Here is a 23,928-nt window from a genome sequence, read left to right as displayed (position 1 = left end):
CTGAGTAGCTTGTTTATTGTATAGAAGAGTGCTTTTGGATTTCCGGAGCCAGAGTGGATATATCTTTATATCCTTTATTCTTCCTCATTTTCCACACCTCAGGGATAAATCTTTATTCTTCCTCATTTTCCACAAATATCTCCAGGTTATAGAACTGTCTCCCTGTCTCTGCTTCAGTACTTACTGAAGTCCTTTTTTCAGTACTTACTGAAAGAAAATCCTTTTTTAAATCCAGACTCATAAATTCAAATCAAATATAGGTATTCCTCCATTAACGCTCATTCCATTTATGCTTTTTCAACTGAACACCATTGACAAAGTACTGAACGCTTTTTATTTACCTTTCATAATTTTCATGTTTAACTTTTTTCACGTGGTGTAATTTTGCCAATCCACACCACAACGTCTATGCTGCTCTCCTACGCTGCGCATTCCACCAAATAAGTTCATGGCGCATGTGATATTCCGTGTGCACAGGGCAGCATCGGATCAAGGATATTCTAATCGGTCTCACTTCCTTTTCATCAAACTTTCCCAAAACTCTTCATAGTGAGTGGAAAACGACTCACAAATACTCCAGTAGGTACTACCACCAAGCAGGCTCCATAAAGCTATTACTTTGGACGTGAAATTTGATGGGATGAAATGTTCGTGGGCTCAAGCTGCGTGCTTGAGCTACCTCACTGGATGATCAGGCCAATAATTACGAAAGCCGCAAAAATAATGGTAAGTGCTGAAAGTGTGATCCAAGGAAGTGCTGTTAGAATTAGTAACAGTAGAGACATGACAATGGAGAATATGGAGAAACTCTTAATTATTTGCATCGATGATCAAAGTCAATGAAATGTGTCCATGAGTTTGATATTGATCCAACCATCCATGCTTCTCTCTATACCTAATTTAGGTCTTATTCAAACTCAATAGATATCCAGGAAACTCCATCAATAAGCAACCGGCGAGGCATCTTAAGATGACTATGTTCTATATTGATTCATTTTACTATTATTATTATTATTATTAATATTATTATTATTATTAAGACTTTAGTACTGTATTTAGTTTGGTTATGTTAAGATGAATGAAAATCATTGCCCAGAAACGCATCCTCAATTTATAACATTATTCATATGGAAAACTGCTTTTGATTTACACTTTTTAGGAACGTATCTCCAGTGTAAATTGGGGGAATAAGTGTACAAACAAATCAAATAAATTAAAGGCCTGCATCAGTGTCTTGTATTGAATTAGAGAAAACCCTCCACAAGCCCACATCTTTCCAAATTCCAGTTTTTCCTTCCTGAGAGTTTGCTTCTGTTTCCATCTTGTCCACCCCCATCCATCCTCCCTACATCCCTAACTTGTCAAAGTCTCCCTCTATTTTGTCCCTCATCCATACTGTTGGTGTGTTTCCCCTATCTTTCTACTGTTGCGCTCTGATCCATTCGAGCTCCTCCATGAGCAATGATTTTGTATACAAAATATATACATATACACCATTGGTCAAAAGTTTTACAACACCTCAAATTTTCCAGTTTTTATGGAAATTTACGCAGTTTGATGTCTCAATGTACTCTGAAATTAAGCATAGAACAAATAAACAATTGGAGATAGAAAAGAAATCATAGAATCATTTTGTTTAACAAAATTTAATTTAAATTTTTGACTCAGTAAAGTAGCCACCTTTTGCAGATATAACCGCCGAACACACTCGTGGCATTCTTTCTACAATGGAAATCAAATATTGTTCAGGAAGTTCTTCCCAACACTGTTGCAGAAGTTGCCACAAATGTGTTGCACTTGTAGGTTTGCTTACTACCCTTCTGTCCAGTTCATCCCAAACCAGCTCGATGGGGTTTAAGTCTGGAGACTGTGCTGGCCATTCCATGATTTGAAGCCTACCGTCTTGTTCTTTTCCTCGAAGGTAGTTTTGACATAGCCTGGAGGTGTGTTTAGGGTCACTATCTTGCTATAGGATGAACCCCTGACCAACTAGGCGTATACCAGAGGGTATTGCATGGCGCTGCAAAATGCTGTGGTAGCCCTTTTGGTTCAAGGTGCCAGTCACTCTGTGCAAGTCGCCGACTCTGGATCCAGCAAAAGAGCCCCAGACCATCACGCTTCCTCCTCCATGTTTGACAGTTGGTGTCACACACTGACGAACCATCCTTTTTCCGACTCAATGGCGTACAAAAACCCTGCGTAATGAACCAAAGATTTCAAATTTTGATTCATCAGTCCATAAGACCTTCTTCCAGTCTTCAGTAGTCCACTGCTGGTGCTTCATGGCCCAGGCAAGCCTCTTTTTCTTATTTTGCCATCTTAGCAATGGCTTTCTTACTGCCACTTGACCTGTCAAACCTGCAGCTCGAAGTCTTCACTTCACAGTTGAAACTGAGACTTGCTTACTTCGACCAGTGTTAAGCTGTGCTTGAAGCTGTTGTCCCGTGAGCCGCCTATCACGCAAGCTGTTGACTCTCAGAAACTTGTCTTCTGATTCTGTTGTGGCTTTGGGTCTGCCAGACCTCTTCCTGTCAGAGATTCCTCCAGGTCCCAAGTGCCTTTTGATGATGTAGGAAACTGTACTCACTGACACCTTGGCTTTCTTTGCAATTTCTCCAAAGGAAAGACCTACACTTTTAAGGGTTATAATGGTCTGTCTGTCTTCCTTTGTTAATTGCCTTTTTCTTGCCATTATGATAGCAATATACTACTTCCTGCAGTGCAATATTGTCCAAATAATGCTTCGAAGGGTGTAATAACAGTTTGTTCCAATACTGCTTTTATACAGACAGGGGGTTTGTAATCAAGTAATCAGCAGAGGTTGGGACACCTGTAGGAATTGTTTGCATCAACTTTCAAGGCTTAATTTACTTACATTGCTGCAGAACAGCTGTAAGTTGTTAACCCATTACTTGATCCCTGAAGAAGGCCTTTTTTACAAAATAACTGTGCAATTTACATTATTTTCCCGTTTTTGCTAACCTAAACTTTTTTTTTTAACCTCGAGCAGTTTACTGCTTACCTTTGTACCATTTCAGGTTATTCACTGGACTTGAATTGCTTAAATTTCAATAAAAACTGGAAAAATTGAGGTGTTCTCAAACTTTTGACTGGAAGTGTACATATATACATATATATATATATATATGTCTGTATATATATATATATATATATATATATATATATATATATATATATATATATATATGTACACTGTGTGTGTGTGTGTCTGTCTGGATGTCCGCTGTGTCTGTCTGTGTGTGTGTGTGTGTGTCTGGATGTCCGCTTATAACTCAAGAACTACACATCGGAGAAAAGTTTTAGACACAGATTCGGAATCAGCATAAAATCCCGGTGGTTATAGGCTACTTTTTATTTTAATATCAATGGTTTAAAAAACCGAGCCAGCTGCAATTCCATGGTGTAGTTTGTGGCGGCGCTATTGCCCCTTTCCGATCCCATGACGCATTGCGGTTCCGATTCGCGATAAGGTCTATGCGCTATCACCGACACTTTTCCACCTTTTCCATACCTTTTAATCAGATTTACCTTATCATCCATCGTGACCACATTACGCTTGGAAACACTAGCATTATCCTTCTTCGGACCCATGGCTAACACAGACACAGTAAAGGAATACTGTACGTCGCCTCTGTTTTGAATGAGAATCAGCGGTTGCACGTACGTACAGTATACTGTACGTACATATTTATATTTTTTTAATGTGCTTTTTATTGTATTTTAAATTGTTTTTTAGCTTCTTTTATTGTTAATTTATGTACTATTTTATTTATTTTAAATATATATTTTAAGGAAAACAAATGTTTTCACGTCCGTAGGAGCGACGTAATGTCGCACATAATGATGTTCGCCGTCCGGTCATGAAAGAAATTATGATTCGCTTGCCAAAGTGACATGAAGATCAGGCAGTAAACCTCCCAACTGAGTTTCTGAACAGTCGTCAGCCTCAAGGACTCCCAACACACAGGTTGATTCTCAAGGTGGGAGCACCAATCATGCTTCTAAGGAATCTTGATCCACCAAAGCTGTGTAATGGAACACGATTGACAATCCAGCAAATGATGCCGCATGTCCTAGAGGCAACCATCCTCTCAGGACAATACAGAGGAGAGAAAGTATTCATTCCAAGGATACCACTTATTCCACCTGACCTTCCATTCTCCTTCAAAAGGATTCAGTTCCCCATCAGGCTATGTTTTGCTATGTCCATCAACGGCGCAGGGGCAATCAATGAAGGTTGTAGGCCTGAACTTCACAGAACAAGTGTTTGCCCATGGCCAGCTGTACGTGGGCTGCTCGAGGGTTGGAAAACCAAGCAATCTTTATGTCTTGGCACCACGTAAGAAAACCAGAAATGTTGTATACCCAGAGGTTTTGAGAAATTGAAAATTGAAAAAACGTCATGTAGGAAATGTACTGTGATATTGCTCTAAAATATACATGTTCTTTTCATCATATATTTGTATTATTCTTATTCAACCCGGGCGAAGCCGGGTACCTCAGCTAGTATGTATATATATATATATATATATATATATATATATATATATATATATATATATATATATATATATATATATATATATATATATTATAGAAAGTGCACAAGATGGCGTGGAGTCGCGCCTGTAGCAGACACCGGCGTGATGCAAGCAGACATCTCCCAGAAAGAAAGAAAAAAGGCCAGAAAGAAAGGCTGAGAGGCCTTTTTCGCCTTGCTCACGACTTCCTCTGTCTCCGATAAGCACCCCCGTCAACAACACCTCCTCCTCTGACTGTTCAAAAGTCCCCCAGCAAATCAGAAAGCTCTCCTCAAAAGCTCCACACGAGCCAGCCGCAGCCGAGATCCAGAGACAAAAGCCAAAGAGACCCAGTCAGACGCGCTCTTCCTCTTCCCTCCTGCTCTAACCTTCTCACTCTGACGTCACCCCCTGACCAATCATGAACCTCAGGGTGTGGCCTCATAGCCCTGCTCTTTCTTGAGGTGGGGCTTAGTTGCCGATTACGATTTATTGGAGGCTGGGTTTAGTCTGCTCGGGAATGTTCGGGTCTTGTTGGCGGTGGTGTGCATGAATTTAGTCCGATCGGCAATATTCGGGTCCTGTCGGCGGTTATGTCGGTTATTGCTGTAGTTATTGTTGGAGGTGGTTACATGGTGGGCCTTGTAGATGTAAAAAAAAATGTAGGGGGAAACCCACAGGAGGCAATCACATACCAGCGAAACTAATCTTAACCCCGATCTAGATAACACAAGCTCCCTTCCCCCCCCTCCCACCCCATGTGAAGACACATAAACAATCTTAAGCTCACAGTTTTTCTACTTAAATACATCGAGATTGGCTTCCTACTCGCACACGGTCCATGCTACCCGACACAGTTCTACCTCGACTGTGGTATTTCATCACCCACCCCCACAAACGTAACAACATATACAGTCACGTGAAAAAGTAAGTACACCCCATGTAAAGTTTTGACTTTTTCAACATATTTCAACATACAGCATTTGATCTTCATTTCAACAATATTGATAGATAAAGGTGATATAATATAACAAATATCATGAAACATTTACATTTTGTAGTCCATTGTATAATTTAAATAAACATAAATGCAAATTTCGCATGTGGAAAAAGTAAGTACATCCCTACATTTATCACTACTTCAAATACCTAAAATTAGAATCAGATGCACCAGCTCAGGTGCAAATGATTAGAACATCATCAGAGAGGATCTTGGAGGAACCTGTCTTATTTAAACCTCAGACATTTAGTTTGGTTTGCTCTTTGTTGTTGAAGTGTGCGGCGTCACCATGCCTAGATCAAAAGAGCTCTCTGAGACCTTCAGAAAGAAGGTTGTAGATGCCTATGAGTCTGGGAAGGGATTTAAAAAGATCTCCAAACAATTTGAAATCAATCATTCGACTGTCCGGAAGATCATCTACAAGTGGAGAAGATTCCAAACAACTGCCAACTTGTTCAGGCCAGGCCGCTCCAGCAAGTTCAGCCCGAGAGCAGACCGCAAGATGCTGAAAGAAGTCTCTAAGAACCCCAGAATGTCATCACGGGACCTACAGGTAGCTCTTGCCATTGCTGATGTCAAAGTGCACGAGTCTACCATTAGAAAGAGGGTGCACAAATTTGATCTACATGGGAGGTGTACCAGGAGGAAACCTTTGTTGTCCAGAAAGAACATCAGGGCAACACTAAAGTTTGCCAATGAACACCTCGGCAAAGACCAGCACTTCTGCAACAATGTGCTCTGGACAGATGAGTCAAAGGTAGAGCTATTTGGCCACAGTACCAGAAGACATGTTTGGCAAAAACCCAAGACAGCATTTGACCATAAGAACGTGATACCAACTGTAAAGCATGGTGGTGGAAATATTATGGTTTGGGGCAGCTTTGCTGCATCAGGGCCTGGGCAGCTCACCATCATAGAATCCACTATGAATTCTTCATTGTACCAGAGGGTGCTTGAGAATAATGTGAGGCCATCTGTCGGAAAGTTGAAGCTCAACCGAAGGTGGACCTTGCAACATGACAATGACCCTAAACATACCAGTAAATCCACCAAGGAATGGCTGAAAAGAAAGAAATGGAGGGTTCTGGAATGGCCAAGTCAAAGCCCGGATCTAAATCCCATCGAGATGTTGTGGGGGGATTTGAAACGAGCTGTGCATGCAAGAAACCCCTCAAACATTGCATGGCTGAAAGAATTCTGCATTGAGGAGTGGGCAAAAATTTCTCCCAGTCGATGTCAGAGACTGGTAGACAGTTATAAGAAATGCCTACTTGAGGTTGTTTCTGCCAAAGGGGGCAATACCACCTATTAGAGCCAAGGGTGTACTTACTTTTTCCACATGTGAAATTTGCATTTATGTTTATTTAAATTATACAATGAACTACAAAATGTAAATGTTTCATGATATTTGTTATATTATATCACCTTTATCTATCAATATTGTTGAAATGAAGATCAAATCGCTGTATGTTGAAATATGTTGAAAAAGTCAAAACTTTACATGGGGTGTATTTACTTTACCACGTGACTGTACATATATATAATTATATATACATCTGTGGACCACCCTGTGGACCACCCTAATATATATATATATATAACATATATATATATATATATATATATATATATATATATATATATATATATATATATATATATACATCACATGAGGGAATCATACCGAAAGACATCTGCAGCTGTGATCTCGGGGATATATCGTTTTAGCACCTTGACCTGTGCTGAGATGGAGAAGCCACGATACAACTCACCGATCCCATACGCAAAGTTTTTCAGCACCAACTTCTGTAATCCCCTGCATGACAGGTAAGTGAAGATTTCGAATATAAAATAGTAGCAAGTGAATGAATGCATTTTTATGTGCAAGACATAAAGACTTGGTGAATAAAGCAGGTTGAATAAAATCAATCAATCAATCAATAAAGGTTTATTTCAATTCAACTTCCATCGTGGCTGAAGGCCGAATTGAGGTAAGTTTTACAATTGATAGATTAAACAAGCAAAATATAATAATGCAATAAAGTGACAATAAAATGTAAAATCTAAAATACAATATAATAAAATATTTTATTGAGAAAAAAGTTTTTTAAATTGAAAAATACAATAAAATAAAAAAATTTTTAAATGAAGTAATATGACAAAACAATCATGAGAAGGGTCTACAAATTCCCTGTTCTAATCAGCTTTGTTATGGAATGGGATTCTTCAGAATAGTCTTTTACTTATTTGGATACAACATGTGCAAGCCTGCATGAACACCTTCACATATTCTAAAGTGCTGAACGAGGCCAAAAACCTAAGACAAAATGCAGCGGAACTGAAAATGACAGACCATTGAGTAAACCAATTGAATAACAACCTCAACAGGAATCAATGCAGATGAACAGTGACATGAAACATAATGTAGAAAAAGAGGTAAAGAAATTTTAAGACGAGATTATCAGAGTAGGAAAATTTTAAATAAAATAGAAAAGGTCAGGAATAGATAAGGATCACAACAAGAATTAAATGTCCACTTTTTCACTACCATTGAGATGGTTAACAAGTGGGGGCAACTAACCCATGCTGGTTTATACGTTACAGGAAATGTACAAGAACAGGGAGTAAAAGTAAGATAAACTTGGTATATAAGTTTTCAGCCTCTAATTTTTAAACCGCTTTTCCATAAGGTTACATTTTGTACACATTCAAATTGTATTTTACCCTGCTACCTCTCCAAATCTGTTTGTAAACCACAGACAGGAAATGGTGTGTGGCAGACACTTCCTGTGAGTCAGGACCCATGCAGCAATAGCCAGTTGTGGCACATGGATCCTGGTACCATAACAGTGAAGGTATTTGTATAGGAATAGGTGAATTCAGCACTATTTAGGGGAAAGCTATGCAGATTCAGCCAAAGGAAACAAGGCCTCCCTTTTTCAATCCGATAAGAGCTAATGCCTTAAAAGAACGTCAGTCCGTCCGACACTCGTGCTGCTCATTCAGCACTGTCTGGATAAAGACTCAAATCAAAATGCAGACTTTGACAAAAGAGCTGAATCAGAGAAAAGCATGAAACATCAGTTCCGTAAAACACACCTTATTTCTTACATGGCCCTGATGGAATAACTACATAGGTTATAAGATTTTCATTGGCACCTCCAGAAGAATCCAATGATGCTGCTGAAGCAAATGCATAATGTCCAATGACTTATGCAAGTATAACGATGGTAATAGAGAAGGTATGCATTTGTAGTAGACCTGAGTTATTCAATTTGCATACATTATATAGATATAATTGTATAGTTACTAGAAGGCTCATTGCAGCTAATGCCTGCAAACCAACTATACTCCTTCACTGACTTCCCCTTATATCCACCATACTGTCCGGGCCCTGGACCCTGAATACACCCAAGTTGGGGCTTTAAAAGCCGAGCCTGAAGCGAATGGGTTTTAAACAGAGATTTGTTCATGTTAAATCCAAAAAAAACAGCTGCGTATGATAATTCGCTGTTAAAACTTAAGTTGATCATAACCATCCCAACTTTCAAAAAATAAAAATAGTAGATAATTTGTACTGTTATAATTAAAACAAGACATATACTTGCTCTTGTGCTAATTTATAGCTCAAGACAGCAGTATCAGGAGTTTGAATTATAGGGGAATAAAGATGTTGCTATCCATCAGATTATTTTGTGAAAAACAACTGGCTGACCAATGATCTTCAGGAATAATAATAATAATAATAATGATGCATTTATTTTATATAGCGCTTTTCAGGAAGCCCAAAGACGCTTTGACAGAGTGCAAAACATAATGCATAGCAAAACATAGCAAAAAGAAGAATAGCAAAATAGCTGGGCGTGTAGCCTGTTAGTGTGTGTAGTTGGTTTGGGCACTCCACCACTGTGAGGATGTCGGCCAGGTGAGGCCACAGGTGGGCTCTGGGAGCCGGTAGTAGTTGTTGTGGATGGGGCCCGAGGATCCGGAGGACGGACCCGGGTAGCCCAGTGCCAGAGGGCACCGAGTGGGGTGACAGAGCCAGGAGGGGTCTTCCCCAGTTAGTTAAAGAATAGCATAATGCATAGCAAAAAAAGAAGCGTCTGCCTTCCTGGTCTAGCCAACAGGGGGTACCAGTTCATACTTTGTGATTGATTATATTGAGGAGCAGAGGCTGACCTATTTAAAGAGAGTCCAAATGTTCTAAGATTGACCTAGCAAGCACTCCGTTACAAAATAATTAGCTAAAGTAACAAAAGAGTCGTGGCCAAACATATTGGCACCCTTGCACCTTTTTCAAATAATGCACCATTTCTTCCAGAAAATTGTTGAAATTAAAAAATATTTTGGCATCCACATATGTATTTCTATGGTTTGCAGTGGAACAAAACAAAAAAAGCTAAAAGAAAAATTACTAAATCTTAGCTTATTCCACACAGAAATCCTAAAATGGCCTGGACAATATTATTGGCACCTTTTAAAAGTTGTTAGAAATAATTAGATTTCAAGCAGGTGATTCTTGTTTACTTTGGAATTGAACTCACCTGTGGTGAGTTGCAGGTGCCTGCAATATAAAAATCAACCAGTTTGAATGGAGAAAAGGAGTCATTCTGCTGTGTTGTGTCACTGTGTGTACTGCAATGAGCATGGAGAAAACAAAGAAAACCAGAGAATTGTCTGAGGAGGTCAGACACAAGATTGTAGCCAAGCATGGACAATCTCAAGGCTACAAGTCCATCTCCAGAGTCCTTGATGTTCCTGTGCCCACCGTACGCAATGTTATCAGGAAGTTGAAGGCCCATGGCACTGTAGCCAACCTCCCTGGACGTGACCACAAGAGAAAACTTGATTGAAGCGAAGGATTGTTCAAATGGTGGAGAAAGCACCTCGATCAACTGCCAAACAAATTCAAGCTGACTTTCAGACACAAGTTATGACAGTTTCAACTCACACCATCGGTCGCCAACTCAATGAAAGGGGGTTCTATGGGAGGAGACCCACTGCTGAGAGGGAGACATAAGAAAGCCCGACTGAAGTTTGCCAAAATACATCAGAACAAGCCCAAAATCCTTCTGGGAGAATTTCCTGTGAACAGATGAGACCAAATTACAGCTTTTTGGTAAAGCACATCATCTCTATGTTTACAGAAAACAAAGTGAAGCCTTCAAAGAAAAGAACACCTTCCCTACAGTCAAACATGGAGGAGGTTAAGTGATGTTTTGGGGTTGCTGTGCTGTTTCTGGCACTGGGTGCCTTGAATGTGTGCATGGCATCGTGAAATCAGGAGATTACAAAGGCATTTTGGAGCGCAATGTTCAACCCTGTGTCAGAAATCTGGGTCTTCGTCGAAGGTCATGGGTATTGCAGCAGGACAATGACCCAAAACACGTCAAAAAGCACCCAGGAATGTTCAAGACAAAACACTGGACTGTTCTGAAGTGGCCAGCAATGAGTCCAGATCTTTCTTTTTTTTGTATACAGGATCGAGGCTTGTGAAAGAGCTAACATTTATCACATAAAAAAAAATCAAACAGACACAGAAAACATAAAATAAGGGTAGAGGTAGACAAGATGGGGAGAGAAGGGGAAGCACACAAACACAACATTTGAGAGCAGAGACATCGGGAGATCTGTGGGAGGGCTTGGGGGGAGGAGGCATGGGGAGGGGTGGGAGAAGTATAAAACACAAGGACACTGCAAGGACTTCCAGGAAGGAAGTTGGTATTTCAGAAAAGTGAATCTGGGGTGAAATTAGCGGGGGTAGAAAAGATCAAGGTTTTGGATGAGGGAAGATAAGAGATGGTGGTGAACAGCTGTTTTAAAGACCTGGAGGGAGGAGTGGGATTGAAGAGAGTGAGGGAGTTTGTTCCACAGGCGGGAGAAAAGAGGAATGAAGGAGTGAAGGTGAGCAGAGAGTCTTGATTTTGGCAGTTTAACCATAAGAGGGTTGCAGGCAGATCTTGTGCGACCTGCAGGATTATTTGGGGGACAGAGCCCAGAGGGAGCTGGGGGAGCAAGGCCAGAGAGGAGTCGGTAGAAGACAGAAAGTCCACCAACTTGCCTGCGGTGAGTAAGTGAAAGGCCCTCGGAGTTAGCTTCATCGCGGGAGATTCCAATGATTCTGAACGCTTTGGTTTCAACAGCGTGAAGCTGAGCTAGGTGTGAGGCAGGAGCACCGGCCCAGAGGGGAGAAAAGTATTCCATTGAGCTGCGGATGAAAGCCTTGTATGTGGTGAAGAGCTCAGGTGTGCCAAGGAAGGACTTCGCACGACGGAGGATGCCCAGTCGGCGACTGGCTTTGGAGGCCAGATTTGAAATGTGGTTTTCCCAGGAAAGATCATGGCAGATAGTGAGACCCAAAAGCTTGAGTGACAGAACTTCTTGGAGAGGATTATTCAGAAAGTAGATGGGAGGGTTTTCCAGTCGGTCTTTTCGGAGAGACATAGTAAGAGTGTGAGATTTGTCAGGATTGAAAGACATGTTCCACTTGTTTGACCAGTCTGTGATTTTGTCCAGGTCTGCAGAGAGTGAGGAGGCTGCAGACTGCCGATCTGAGGGATGAGGAATGGAGCGGCAGAGAGTGGAGTCATCAGCAAAGAGATAGAGAGGATTTTCAAGAGAGTCAGAGAGATCATTGATGAAGACCAGAAAAAGCACAGGGCCCAGAACACTGACCTATTTAAGGAGAGTCCAAATGTTCAAAGATTGACCTACCTAAAAAGCACTCTGTTACAAAATAATTAGCTAAAGTAACAAAAGAGTCGTGGCCACTACAAATCTAAATGAAATCAGTGAGCTCCATTACAAATCTAAATCCCTTTGAACACATGTGGGGAGATCTGAAAACAGCAGTTGGGAGAAGGCACCCTTCAAATCTGGGAGAACTGGAGCTGTTTGCACAAGAAGAGTGAGTTAAACTGCCAGTAGAGAGGTGGAGGAAGCTCATTCATGGCTATAGGAAGCACTTGACTGCAGTTATTTTGTCCAAAGGCCATGCTACCAAATATTACGTCTCGGGTGTCAATAATTTTGTCAATGCCATTTCTGTTTATTTTCTGATTTCAATGGATATATTTAGTTCTGAATCAAAAACAAAGGTTCTGTAATATTAACAGTGAAATAAAGAATTGTGGAGACAAAATACTTTTGTCAATTTCAACTTATGTTTCGAGAAAATTTTGAATTATTTGAAAAAATTGCAAAGATTCCAATATTTTTGGCCATGACTGTTTTTGTTTTTTTTTGTATTTTTTTTTTCGTATGCAAGTTCTGGGCTCGTGAAAGAGCTAACATTAATCACACAGAAAGTCAAACCGACACATAAAACACAAAATAAGGGGAGCGGTAGACAAGATGGGGAGAAAGGGGGAGGACACAAACACAACATTTGAGAACAGCGACATCGAAAGAAATGTGGGAGGGAGAGGGCTTGGGGGGGAGGTGGAAGAGGTATAAAACAAGGACTTCCACGAAAGAAGTTTGAATTTCAAAAAAAGTGGATCTGGGGTGAAATTACCGGGGGTAGAAAAGATCACGGTTTTGGATGGGGGATGGTAGCAAATAATGCTACCAATAAGAGATGGTGGTGAACAGCTGTTTTAAAGACCTGGAGGGAGGAGTGGGATTGAAGGGAGTGGGGGAGTTTGTTCCAGAGGCGGGAAAAAGGGGAATTAAAGAGTGAAGGTGAGCAGAGAGCCTAGATTTTGGCAGTTTAACCATAAGAGGGAAATAATAGGAATAACTGTAAGGAATAACAGGGAAAAAGAGTTGGCCACATGGCAATAAACAACGCATGAAACATGATATTGGTTTGCAAGACCTACACTTATGAAGTGTGGCCGCAGCAGTGTCTACTAATGACAAATGTACTGCAGCAAACTGGCCTACCCTACTTCAACAACACCTCCCAATCACACAACATACGGTATACCATGAGCAGCCACAAGATGAGCAACATGCAGGGCATCCCACCTTCCAGTTACATTTCATGTGTTTTTTTTGTCTAACAGTCCCGGGTTGTCTTGTGTATTTGTCTGTATGTCTATGTGTGTGAGATGTGTGCGTGAGCTCCACTACAAATCGTATATCCTGTAAAAAGAAAAAACAATACAAGTTGTCACACAATATCCTGATTTGGATGCAACTTGCTGCTCCTTTATTATAGCTGGATCAAAATCATGCAATGGCTTTACTGAGGCCCATCAGAAGCAAACTGGGTCTGCAGTGTTTTATAAAGACCCATCACCATCGTCTCATTGTGAAGTTGCTAAACAACAAGAAAGTGATTGGTTGGACCTTAGTTTACCATCAGAATAACCAAGAAACAGGCCTATGTTGACCTGGTGAATGCGATTGTGTATTTTCGAAAAGTGAGAGAAAGAAAATTCACCGGAATGCAATGGCGTCTGAGAAATCCCGTAGGCTGAAATCCATTAGCCGGTAACCCTCACGTTTGAATGCCAAGATGGCGTTGGGACCAAGCCAGATGCTTCCATCCATGCGTGGAGTGAAATGCACTCCCAAAAAGGGGAAACGTGGATCAGGAACCTGGTTCCCATGGGAGAAGCAGACACGATAAAGAAATAATGATTACATTCACACAGTCATTAGGAAAATGAATAAGACATGACAGACATTTCTAGGGGTTGCCACGATGGCCTGAACTGTCTAGCCTGGGTTTGAATCTCTGCCCAGCTATAAACTGTCATCCTGGTGTTTCGCAGGGAGGATGATTCGTCAGTGCTTGTGCTGTACCTTGGTTGGAGTTAAACTGGGCATCCTGTCTGCCAACATTAGTTGGTGGGCATTAAAACATCCCATGGTGTCCTTCATGAAGAGTCGGTGAGCCATCGCTGGCACCCTGGTCAAATTACAAATTCCTGCTCTAACTTGCAGTGGGCATTGCAACAGTGGCACCGCCATGCTCCCAGCAAATAATGCTACCAACAGACTTTCACCAGGAACCCTTTTTTGAAGAATGAAGGAGGGAAAGGAGGAGGGAGATTGGGGGAGGGAGGTGGGTTAAGAGCTGCAAAAAACAATAGGTATTTCTTCATATGCTGCAGATGTGGATGAATAAATCAATGTTTGTTTTTGCCAACAATTTCAAACAATGCATTCACATATTAAATTTCAAACAAGTCATATTGATGGAAATCATATTGGGGTGAAACAGCCAACTTTCAAAAGGAAAAAAAAAATACTAGATCTGAACTTTCTCAAAACATTTCACTTTGCTTCACTGCTCGAGTACAAAGAAACACCATTAAGCAGTAAATGCAGCTTCAGCAAATCTGATAACTTTCTTGAAGTCAACCGTGGCTTACCTCCGTGTGTCCTGCATTAACTGGAAAATTCATGATGTCACATACGTTTTCGCCAATGATGGATAGGACAATACAGTACTCGGAAATTCTCTGAAGTAGCATTTGCAGCTTAATGTTGCGGTTTTCGGTAAGGATTTAAAGTGAAAGATTATAATTATCAGATCTAGTCATTCTCAGTGTTTTAAATGTGGCTTTGGTTTCAAGTAGTGGTGAGGTTGATCACCAAGCCTTTAAACATGTGACTAACAATGGCTTTTGGGTTAGACATCACCAACATCCAGACTTAGAATTCCACAATGGAAACATTGCTGTTATTCATCCCCTCAAAAAACAATATACACTGAACAGCAATAGAAACGTCACTTTAAAGCGCGGCGTTACGCGCGCTGCTTGTGAGCAAGGAGGAAGCGGACAAGCGGTAACATATAAACGTCTTTATTGTAAGACTACACTGTAACACTGAACTGCTCCGGGCTGGTCGCCCGGTGTATATCCTGAGGCCACGCCTACCCCTCGGGCGTGGCCACCGCCCACTTGGTGCGTGGAATGATGTCACCACGCCAGTGGGCTTTTGTGTCCGCCACACGCGCCCCCCCAGAATTCCCGCGCACCTGGAGGGCCAGTTTGTGGGGCAGACGAATGACCCGGCCGAAGCGCCCCCTGGCGATCGGCGGCGTCTGGGGTGCAGGGATACCAGGTGGGATGCCCCTGGCTGCCCCTGGGATGGGTGCAGGACCGGGGGGCGCCGTGGCGGCGGGGCTGGGCGGTGCCGGGGGTCCGCCCGCAGGAGGGCGGCCCCGACGTGGGGGTCGGGCCACTGGCGGTGGATGGTCCACATCGAGGTGGGCCGGCTTGAGGCGGTCTACCGAAACGCGGTCAGGAGTACCGCCGATGTCCAGGGTGAAGTGCTTCGCCCCGGTCTCCAGCACGCGGAAAGGCCCGTCGTACGGGGGCCGCAGTGGTGTCCGATGGGCATCGTGGCGGACGAAGACGTACTCCGCCGTGCGAAGCTCCGGGGCGACGTGCGTCGGTGGGTGCCCGTGGCATGCCGTGGGCACCGGGGCGAACCTCTGGGCGGTCTCTTGCAGAGCGGAGCGCTGCTGTGCCGCGGACCATGGTGCCGTGGAGTCGGGGAGGAACTCGCCCGGCACCCGCAGCGGTTGCCCGAAGACCAACTCCGCCGCGGATGCGCGCAGGTCCTCCTTGGGCGCCGTCCGGAGGCCCAGCAGGACCCAGGGGAGCCTGTCGACCCAGCCGCCGTCGCGGAGGGTGGCCCGGAGCGCGGCCTTCAATGAGCGGTGAAATCGCTCACACAGGCCGTTAGCCTGGGGGTGGTAGGCCGTGGTTCGGTGCAGCCGGACCCCGAGCCCCTGCGCAACCGCCCCCCAGAGCTCCGAGGTGAACTGGGGGCCGCGGTCGGATGAGATGTCTGAGGGGGCGCCGAACCGGGCGACCCAGGTGGCGATGAAAGCCTGCGCGACATCGGCCGCCGTTGTCGACGCCAAGGGCACGGCCTCCGGCCACCGGGTGGTGCGGTCCACCATGGTGAGGACGTGGGTGAAACCCCGCGAGGGGGGCAGAGGTCCCACCAGGTCCACGTGGACGTGGTCAAACCGGCGTTCCGGCACCGTGAACGGGGCCAACGGGGCCTGGGTGTGCCGGTGCACCTTGGCGCGCTGGCACGCGAGGCATGTCCTGGCCCAGCCGCGGACGGCCTTCCGGAGGCCATGCCAGACGAACTTGTCGGCGATCAGCCTTTGGGAGGCCCTCGCGCCCGGGTGGGACAGGCCGTGGATGGCGTCAAACACCTGGCGCTGCCAGCCCGCGGGCACAATGGGGCGAGGACGCCCGAGGGAGACGTCGCACAAGAGGGCCGCGCCCGCGCCGTCGAACGGCACCTCGGTGACGCGGAGGCCCGTGACGGCGGTCCGCAAGGCCTGGACGTCGGGGTCAGCGGCCTGGTCCGCTGCCATCCGGGCATAGTCGATGCCGAGGTGGACTGCGTGGGCGACGGCCCGGGAAAGGCAATCCGCAACCGGGTTGTCCTTCCCCGCGACGTGCTGGATGTCCGTCGTGTACTCGGACACGGCCGAGAGATGACGCTGCTGCCGGGCCGACCACGGCTCGGTGACCTTGCCCATCGCGAAGATCAGCGGCTTGTGGTCGACGAAGGCAGTGAACGCCCGGCCCTCGAGCAGATGGCGGAAGTGCCTGACCGCCAAGTGAAGTCCGAGCAACTCGCGGTCGAAGGTACTGTAATGGCGTTCGGGCGGGCGAAGCTGCCGGCTAAAGAACGCCAGCGGTTGCCAAGCTCCACGCACCCATTGCTCGTGCACCGCGCCCACCGCGTAGTCCGAGGCATCGGTGGTGAGGGCGATCGGTGCATCGGGCGCCGGGTGCGCGAGCATGGTGGCGTTAGCCAAGGCGAGCTTCGCGCCCGTGAACGCCGTGTCCATCTGCTCGGTCCAGGTAACGTCGCCTTTGCCCGGCTTACCTCGGAGAGCTTCGTGCAGGGGGCGCAGGAGCTGGGCGATACGGGGCAGGAACCGATGGTAAAAGTTCACCATGCCCAGGAACTCCTGCAGCCCTCTGATCGTGCGGGGGTGCGGAAACCCCTTCACCGCCTCCACCTTGGCCGGCAGGGGGACGGCTCCGTGCCTGGTGACACGGTGCCCCAGAAAATCGATTGTGGCGGCGCCGAACCGGCACTTTGCGGGGTTCACAATCAGGCCATGCTGGCCCAGGCGTTCGAAGAGCGTGCGGAGGTGGCGTAGGTGCTCTTCGCGGGACGCGCTGGCGACGAGGATATCGTCCAGGTAGACGTAGACAAAATCCAAGTCGCGCAGGACGCTGTCCATCAGTCGCTGGAACGCCTGAGCCGCATTCTTCAGACCGAAGGGCATGCGCAGGAACTCGAAGAGTCCGAATGGCGTGATGACCGCCGTCTTCGGGACGTCCTCCGGCCTGACGGGGACCTGATGGTAGCCGCGTATGAGGTCCACCTTCGAGAAGAAGGACCTGCCCGCCAAACGGGCGGAAAAGTCCTGAATGTGGGGGATGGGGTAGCGGTCGGGAGTCGTGGCGTCATTGAGACGGCGATAGTCCCCGCACGGTCGCCATCCCCCACCGGGCTTCGGCACGATGTGCAGCGGCGACGCCCAAGCGCTCTCTGAGCGCCGAACGATGCCGAGTCGCTCCAGGGTAGCGAACTCCGCTTTTGCCACCGCCAGCTTCGTCGGCTCGAGGCGGCGTGCCCGGGCGTAGACCAGTGGCCCGACGGTGGGGATGTGATGGGCCACCCCGTGCTTGACGGCCCCCGCCGAGAAGGTGGGCCGCGTGAGGGCCGGGAAGCCGGCGAGGAGGCGGGTGAATGCGTCCGCTGCCGGAAGCGTACAGACCAACGTGGCCGGAACCGAATCGTTCGGCAAGCCGCTTGGCAAGCCGCTCGTTGAGCTGGGCAACGCACATGCGAGCGAGCTGAACGTCTCGGCCTGGACAAGCCGTCTGCGCTTGACGTCGACCAGGAGCCCATTAGCGCACAGGAAGTCCGCGCCAAGCAGTGCCATGGGCACGTCGGCGGTGACGAACGTCCATCGGAAAACCTGCCCTCCAAACCGCAGAGAGAGGCAGCGTTTTCCGTACGTACGGATGGGCGTCCCGTTTGCGGCAAGCAGCGCGGGGCCCCCACCCGCGGCGTGCTTGTCTGACGTGCCGGCGGGAATGACACTCACCTGTGCTCCCGTGTCGCACAGGTTACGGCGCCCGGAGAAGGTGTCCGTTATGAACAGCAGGCTGCTCGAACGGCCGGCGCTCATCGCCACAATTGAGCGCCGGCCCGGGCGTTTCCCGACCCGTTAAAGGAGCACGGCGGATGACACCGCCGAGCTTCGTGGCCGAACTTGGCATGGAACCAGCACCAGGTGGTGGAGCTGGAGGAGCGCGGCTGGCTCCGCCAGGCCGGTGGAGTCGACGGGTTTCCCCGCGGTGGCGGTTTTCGCCGCGGCGGTGGGCGGGGCGTGGCGGCGTTCACGAGGTGCGTATCAGCATGCTGCTGAACTTCAGCGTGCTGTAGAAGATGATGCTGTGGAACATCAGCGTCGAAGGCCGTGACGGCCACGCCAACGCTCGCCCGCGTGTCCGAAGCGGCGAAGTACTTGTCCGCCTCGGCCGCCAATGCTCGGGGTTCCGTTAGCCCGGTCCCGGCCAACGCGAGGCGAACCTGCGCTGGAAGTTGGCGACGGAAAAGCGCCCGGAATAGCGAACCGGGGGCTTCGTCGCCCAACAGTGACAGCATATGGTCCATTCGGACCGACGGGCGCGTCTCACCGAGCTCGGGGAGATCCAGGAGGCGGTCGGCCCGTGCGTCGTCCGTGAGGCTGAACGTGGCTAGGAGTAGCCGCTTGAGTGCCTCGTACTTGTGGCCGTCCGGTGGGTGGCGAAGGACGGACACAACTCGAGCGGCCGTGCCGGGCCCGAGGGAGGCGACGACGTGGCAGTAGCGCGTGTCATCGCTGGTGAGGTGCCGAAGCTGAAATTGGGCTTCGGCCTGGACGAACCAGACTTCGGCCTGAGCCTCCCAAAATTCCGGAAGTTTGACGAAGGCGGCCATGGCGATGGCGTCGCGTGTGGAAGGATCGCTCCGGCAGATCCAACGTCGAGGGTCACCAGTAAAGCGCGGCGTTACGCGCGCTGCTTGTGAGCAAGGAGGAAGCGGACAAGCGGTAACATATAAACGTCTTTATTGTAAGACTACACTGTAACACTGAACTCCTCCGGGCTGGTCGCCCGGTGTATATCATGAGGCCACGCCTACCCCTCGGGCGTGGCCACCGCCCACTTGGTGCGTGGAATGATGTCACCACGCCAGTGGGCTTTTGTGTCCGCCACAACTTCATAAAAATAATTCCTGAACATTTCCCATAGAAATATCAATGCATTTCGTTTAGATATCTCGTTATTTACATTAGTCTGTATCTAAATTTAATCCTAACTACCGACAGTGGTGCACACGTGGATAAAAACAGGTCATCAAAACGCAGGCAAAAAAATGACCATGGTACAAAGTCGTGCATGATTCCCATGGAAATCAAAATGCACATGCGTCTCCTTGTGACTTTCCCTATAAAAGGCACCGCAGAACGTGTGTTCATCATTCGTGTTTCGATGCCAGCGCCATGCCCAGACTTACGAGGATTCAGAGAGACCAGGCTATTGGAAGATTGCATGCTGGACAGACTGCACGAATGGTTGCCAATGCTTTTCGTGTCAACGTGAGAACCATCTACAGGTTACAGGAATGATACCAGGCCACCAACAGCACCGATGACCACCCACGCAGTGGCAGACCGAGGGTAACAACACCACGACAGGATCGACAGATTGTGCGTCATCACATCCAAGATCGCTTTACCAGGGCTACAAAAACTGCAACACAAACAGCTGGAACCCACCAGGGACACATTAGTGGTGATGCAGTCTGTCGACGTTTGAAGAACAGGGATGTCCGTTGTCACAGGCCGTATCGTTGCCCCATTCTTACAGCTCGACACTGCCGTGACCGACTTCAGTGGGCCACACAGCATCAAAATTGGCGTTACCAGCAGTGGAGAACTGTTCTTTTATCAGACGAAAGCCGATACTGTGTTTCCACGGCAGATGGCAGAGTGAGAGTTTGGCATAGACGTGGGGAACGCTACTCAGATGACTGTGTGATGGAAAGAGACCCGTGGGGTGGTCCAAACATCATGGTATGGGGGTGCTATTGCTCTCAATCACAAAGTCGGTCCTGTGGTGTTCCAGAATATTGGTCCAGGAAGAGGCAATGGTGTCACAGCTGCTCGCTACATCGATCAAGTCCTCAGACCTCACGTTGTGCCACATTTTGGACGTCACGGAAATCATGTCTTCCAGCAGGACAACGCCCATGCCCACACTGCCAGAGCAACAAGGGACTTCCTGCAACAGAATGGCATCCAAACCATACACTGGCCTGCACCCAGCCCCGATTTAAACCCGACAGAGCACTAGTGGGACGAGGTTCAAAGAAGATTGAATGACGTTCGACCAATGCCGACAACTGCAGCTCAACTCAGTCAGGCGTTTCTCAGAGGGTGGGCCCAAGTGACCAATGCCTTCATCAACCGATTATTCCACTCCATGTACAGACGATGTATGGCTGTCATCAACGCTCACGGGGGTCACACAAGATACTGATTTTGACCTCCCTTGTTCTCACCTGGTCTTGTGTTTTTCTTATTCAGAACATTTCACATTATTGTTTGAACTGTGGTGACCATACCTGTAATGTTTCATGTTGACCTTAAATCTCAATTCGTGTTGATCATGACTTGAAAATAAAGACTCCAAAATATTGATTCTGACTGACGTTTCTTTTGCTGTTCAGTATATATACATATATATACATATATATATATATATATATATATATATATATATATATATCTATATATATATATATATATATATATATATATATATATATATATATATATATATATATATACCATCAGAATATTCAATACATATATATATTGAATAGGGTAGGCCATAGGTAGGGTAGGCCATCAATATATATATATATACACACCATCATCAGAGGACGGAAGCCTCTCCTCAGTGAAAGACACATGAAAGTCCGCTTGGAGTTTGCAAAAAAGCACCTAAAGGACTCTCAGACTGTGAGAAACAAGATTCTGTGGTCTGATGAAACCAAGATTGAGCCCAGATCGGTGGGGTGTTGCAGTGATGGTTGTCCTTCTGGAAGTTTCTCCCATCTCCACACAGGATCTCTGGAGCTCAGCCAGAGTGACCATCGGGTTCTGGGTCTTACCCCCGGTCTTACACTCTTACCAAGGCCCTTCTCCCCCGATTGCTCAGTTTGGCCGGGCGGCCAGCTCTGGGAAGAGTCCTGGTTGTTCCAAACTTCTTCCCTTTAAGAACTATGGAGGCCACTGTGCTCTTGGGAACCTTCAATGCAGCAGAAAATTTTTTTGTAGGCTTCCCCAAATCCGTGCCTCGACACAATCCTATCTCTGAGCTCTGCAGGTAGTTCCTTCGACCTCATGGCTTGGTTTTTGCTCTGATATGCATTGTCAGCTGTGAGACCTTATATGGACAGGTGTGTGCCTTTCCAAATCCTGTGTGCCTTTCCAAATGTGTGCCTTCCAAATGTGTGCCTTCCAAATGTGTGCCCAATGTGTGCCTTTCCAAATTCCAAAAGACCAAATAATTGGACAAATCATGTCCAATCAATTTAATTTACCACAGGTGGACTCCAATCAAGGTGTAGAAACATCTCAAAGATGATCAAGAGCAATGGGAGGCACCTGAGCTCAATTTCAACTGTCATGGCAAAGGGTATGAATACTTATGTCAATATGATATTTCAGGTTTTTCTTTTTATTAAATTTGCAAAACTTTCTTAAATCCTGTTTTCTCTTTGTCATTCTGTGGTCGACGTGCCAAATCCACACCACGTGCCAAATCATGGAATTTAGTGTCAGCAGAAAGCCACATAATCATCATTGGGATTAGTACGACTGATGTAGTACTACATGGATGTCGGGCGGGGCCATGCAAACATTTCTCTGCCAACGTACTTCCAGTCCACTCTTTTCTGGGTACTCTTAGTAATGCACAGCTCTGCCCTCGCAAGCTAAGGCTGACAGCACTAATTTGAACAGAGGCAGTTCTTCTAACAAGTATACCCCACCACAGCCTCTACACCTTCTTATGCACATACAAACCCCCCCCCCCCCCACACACACACATACACACACACACACACACACACACACACACACACACACACACACACACACACACACACACACACACACACACACACACACACACACACACACACACACACAATACCATTCTGGGCATGTCTTGGATAACCGTCAGTGTCTCAGTTGTATACTTTTTGAATGCACCATGTACGTAATGTACATAGAAAATTTAACTTACCGGATATATATTTCCATTTACAAGATAGTGCTTCTCTGGCTTAAGGACCAGGTAGTCTCCACGGAAAGGGACAATGCGTGGCTCAGGGCTGCATCCAGACTTCTGTGCAAGGCGGTCCGAATAGAGCCCTCCACATGTGAGTACGTACTGACACCGCACTGTCTCACCCTGCACACCTCAGGTTGAGACACATTAGGCAAGACCACAAATTGTTCCATTGTTCGATTGTATTATCACACTGAAATCAGAGGAATCTAAGTGCATTTAATCAAGAATCAATTACTTGATGATCGTATGTTGCATATCTGTTACTGTCTTTTCTCAGTATACTATGCATTGAGCCCTCCCCTATTGCCAGCAGAAGTCAGCACACCTTCCACCACTCCTCCCCATCCAACCCCATATCTAGTGGGAGATAATGCAGGAAATCAGTAACACACGCCTAAACCTTCATCTCCCCTAATCACCCTAAATCTTTCTTTCTTTCATTTTGTTTTAACCAATTCTTGGGTATTTTGCTCATTACATGGTGTCTAACGAGCTATAGGTCACCCTGTACAGTGTAAGGAAATACGATTCTATGAATACCATAAATACCTTTACACCTATACAGGGTGGTCCAGAAAACCTGGGCACATTTTGAAGAACAATACCTGCAACAAACAACTAAGTTTATTATTGTTCTTTGGTGCAAAACAAAACATGATTACTCCTAAATGGATGTGACCGCTTCAACACACACAGGCATCACGTGATATGCAACAGGGTGAGGTGCATCACGTGATATGGATTGGGGTGAGCTTCGGTCACTGTGCTGCACGTGTTTGTCTTTGCATTAGTTCAGTTCATTGTGAATTAGATGCCCTAATATAAATCAACGTTTAGAGGCCATTTTTCCCCGCAGAGCGGGGGTTGGCCTTTTCGGGGACCGTGGTAGTTGTTGTTTTTTGGTCCCCTTTTTGAAGCAATGTTTTACGGCCGGATGCCCTTCCTGACGCCAACCCTTTTTGCCGCCTTTAACGACAACCAGGGAATTACCAGTGAACTGGTACTCAATTAGCCGACCTCGGAA

At 46.4% G+C, this 23,928-nt stretch overlaps 1 protein-coding gene across 2 annotated transcripts in view; it reads right to left on the bottom strand.

Moving 5' to 3' along the window:
* L2HGDH (L-2-hydroxyglutarate dehydrogenase) overlaps positions 1-23,928 on the bottom strand; it is a 69,708-nt gene that overhangs the window by 8,429 nt on the left and 37,351 nt on the right. For both annotated transcript variants that reach the window (XM_068097331.2, XM_068097330.2), the window contains 3 exons: positions 22,857-23,024; positions 13,931-14,088; positions 7,226-7,357 (listed from right to left, as the gene is read on the bottom strand). In XM_068097331.2, coding sequence (XP_067953432.2) covers positions 7,226-7,357; positions 13,931-14,088; positions 22,857-23,024 — 458 coding nt within the window. The remainder of the gene's footprint in view (positions 1-7,225; positions 7,358-13,930; positions 14,089-22,856; positions 23,025-23,928) is intronic.

Source organism: Myxine glutinosa, chromosome 1 (assembly GCF_964187855.1).
Source record: "Myxine glutinosa chromosome 1, kmMyxGlut1.1, whole genome shotgun sequence".
NCBI classification, from domain to species: domain Eukaryota; kingdom Metazoa; phylum Chordata; class Myxini; order Myxiniformes; family Myxinidae; genus Myxine; species Myxine glutinosa.
This window is presented reverse-complemented; position numbering and strand designations above follow the sequence as displayed.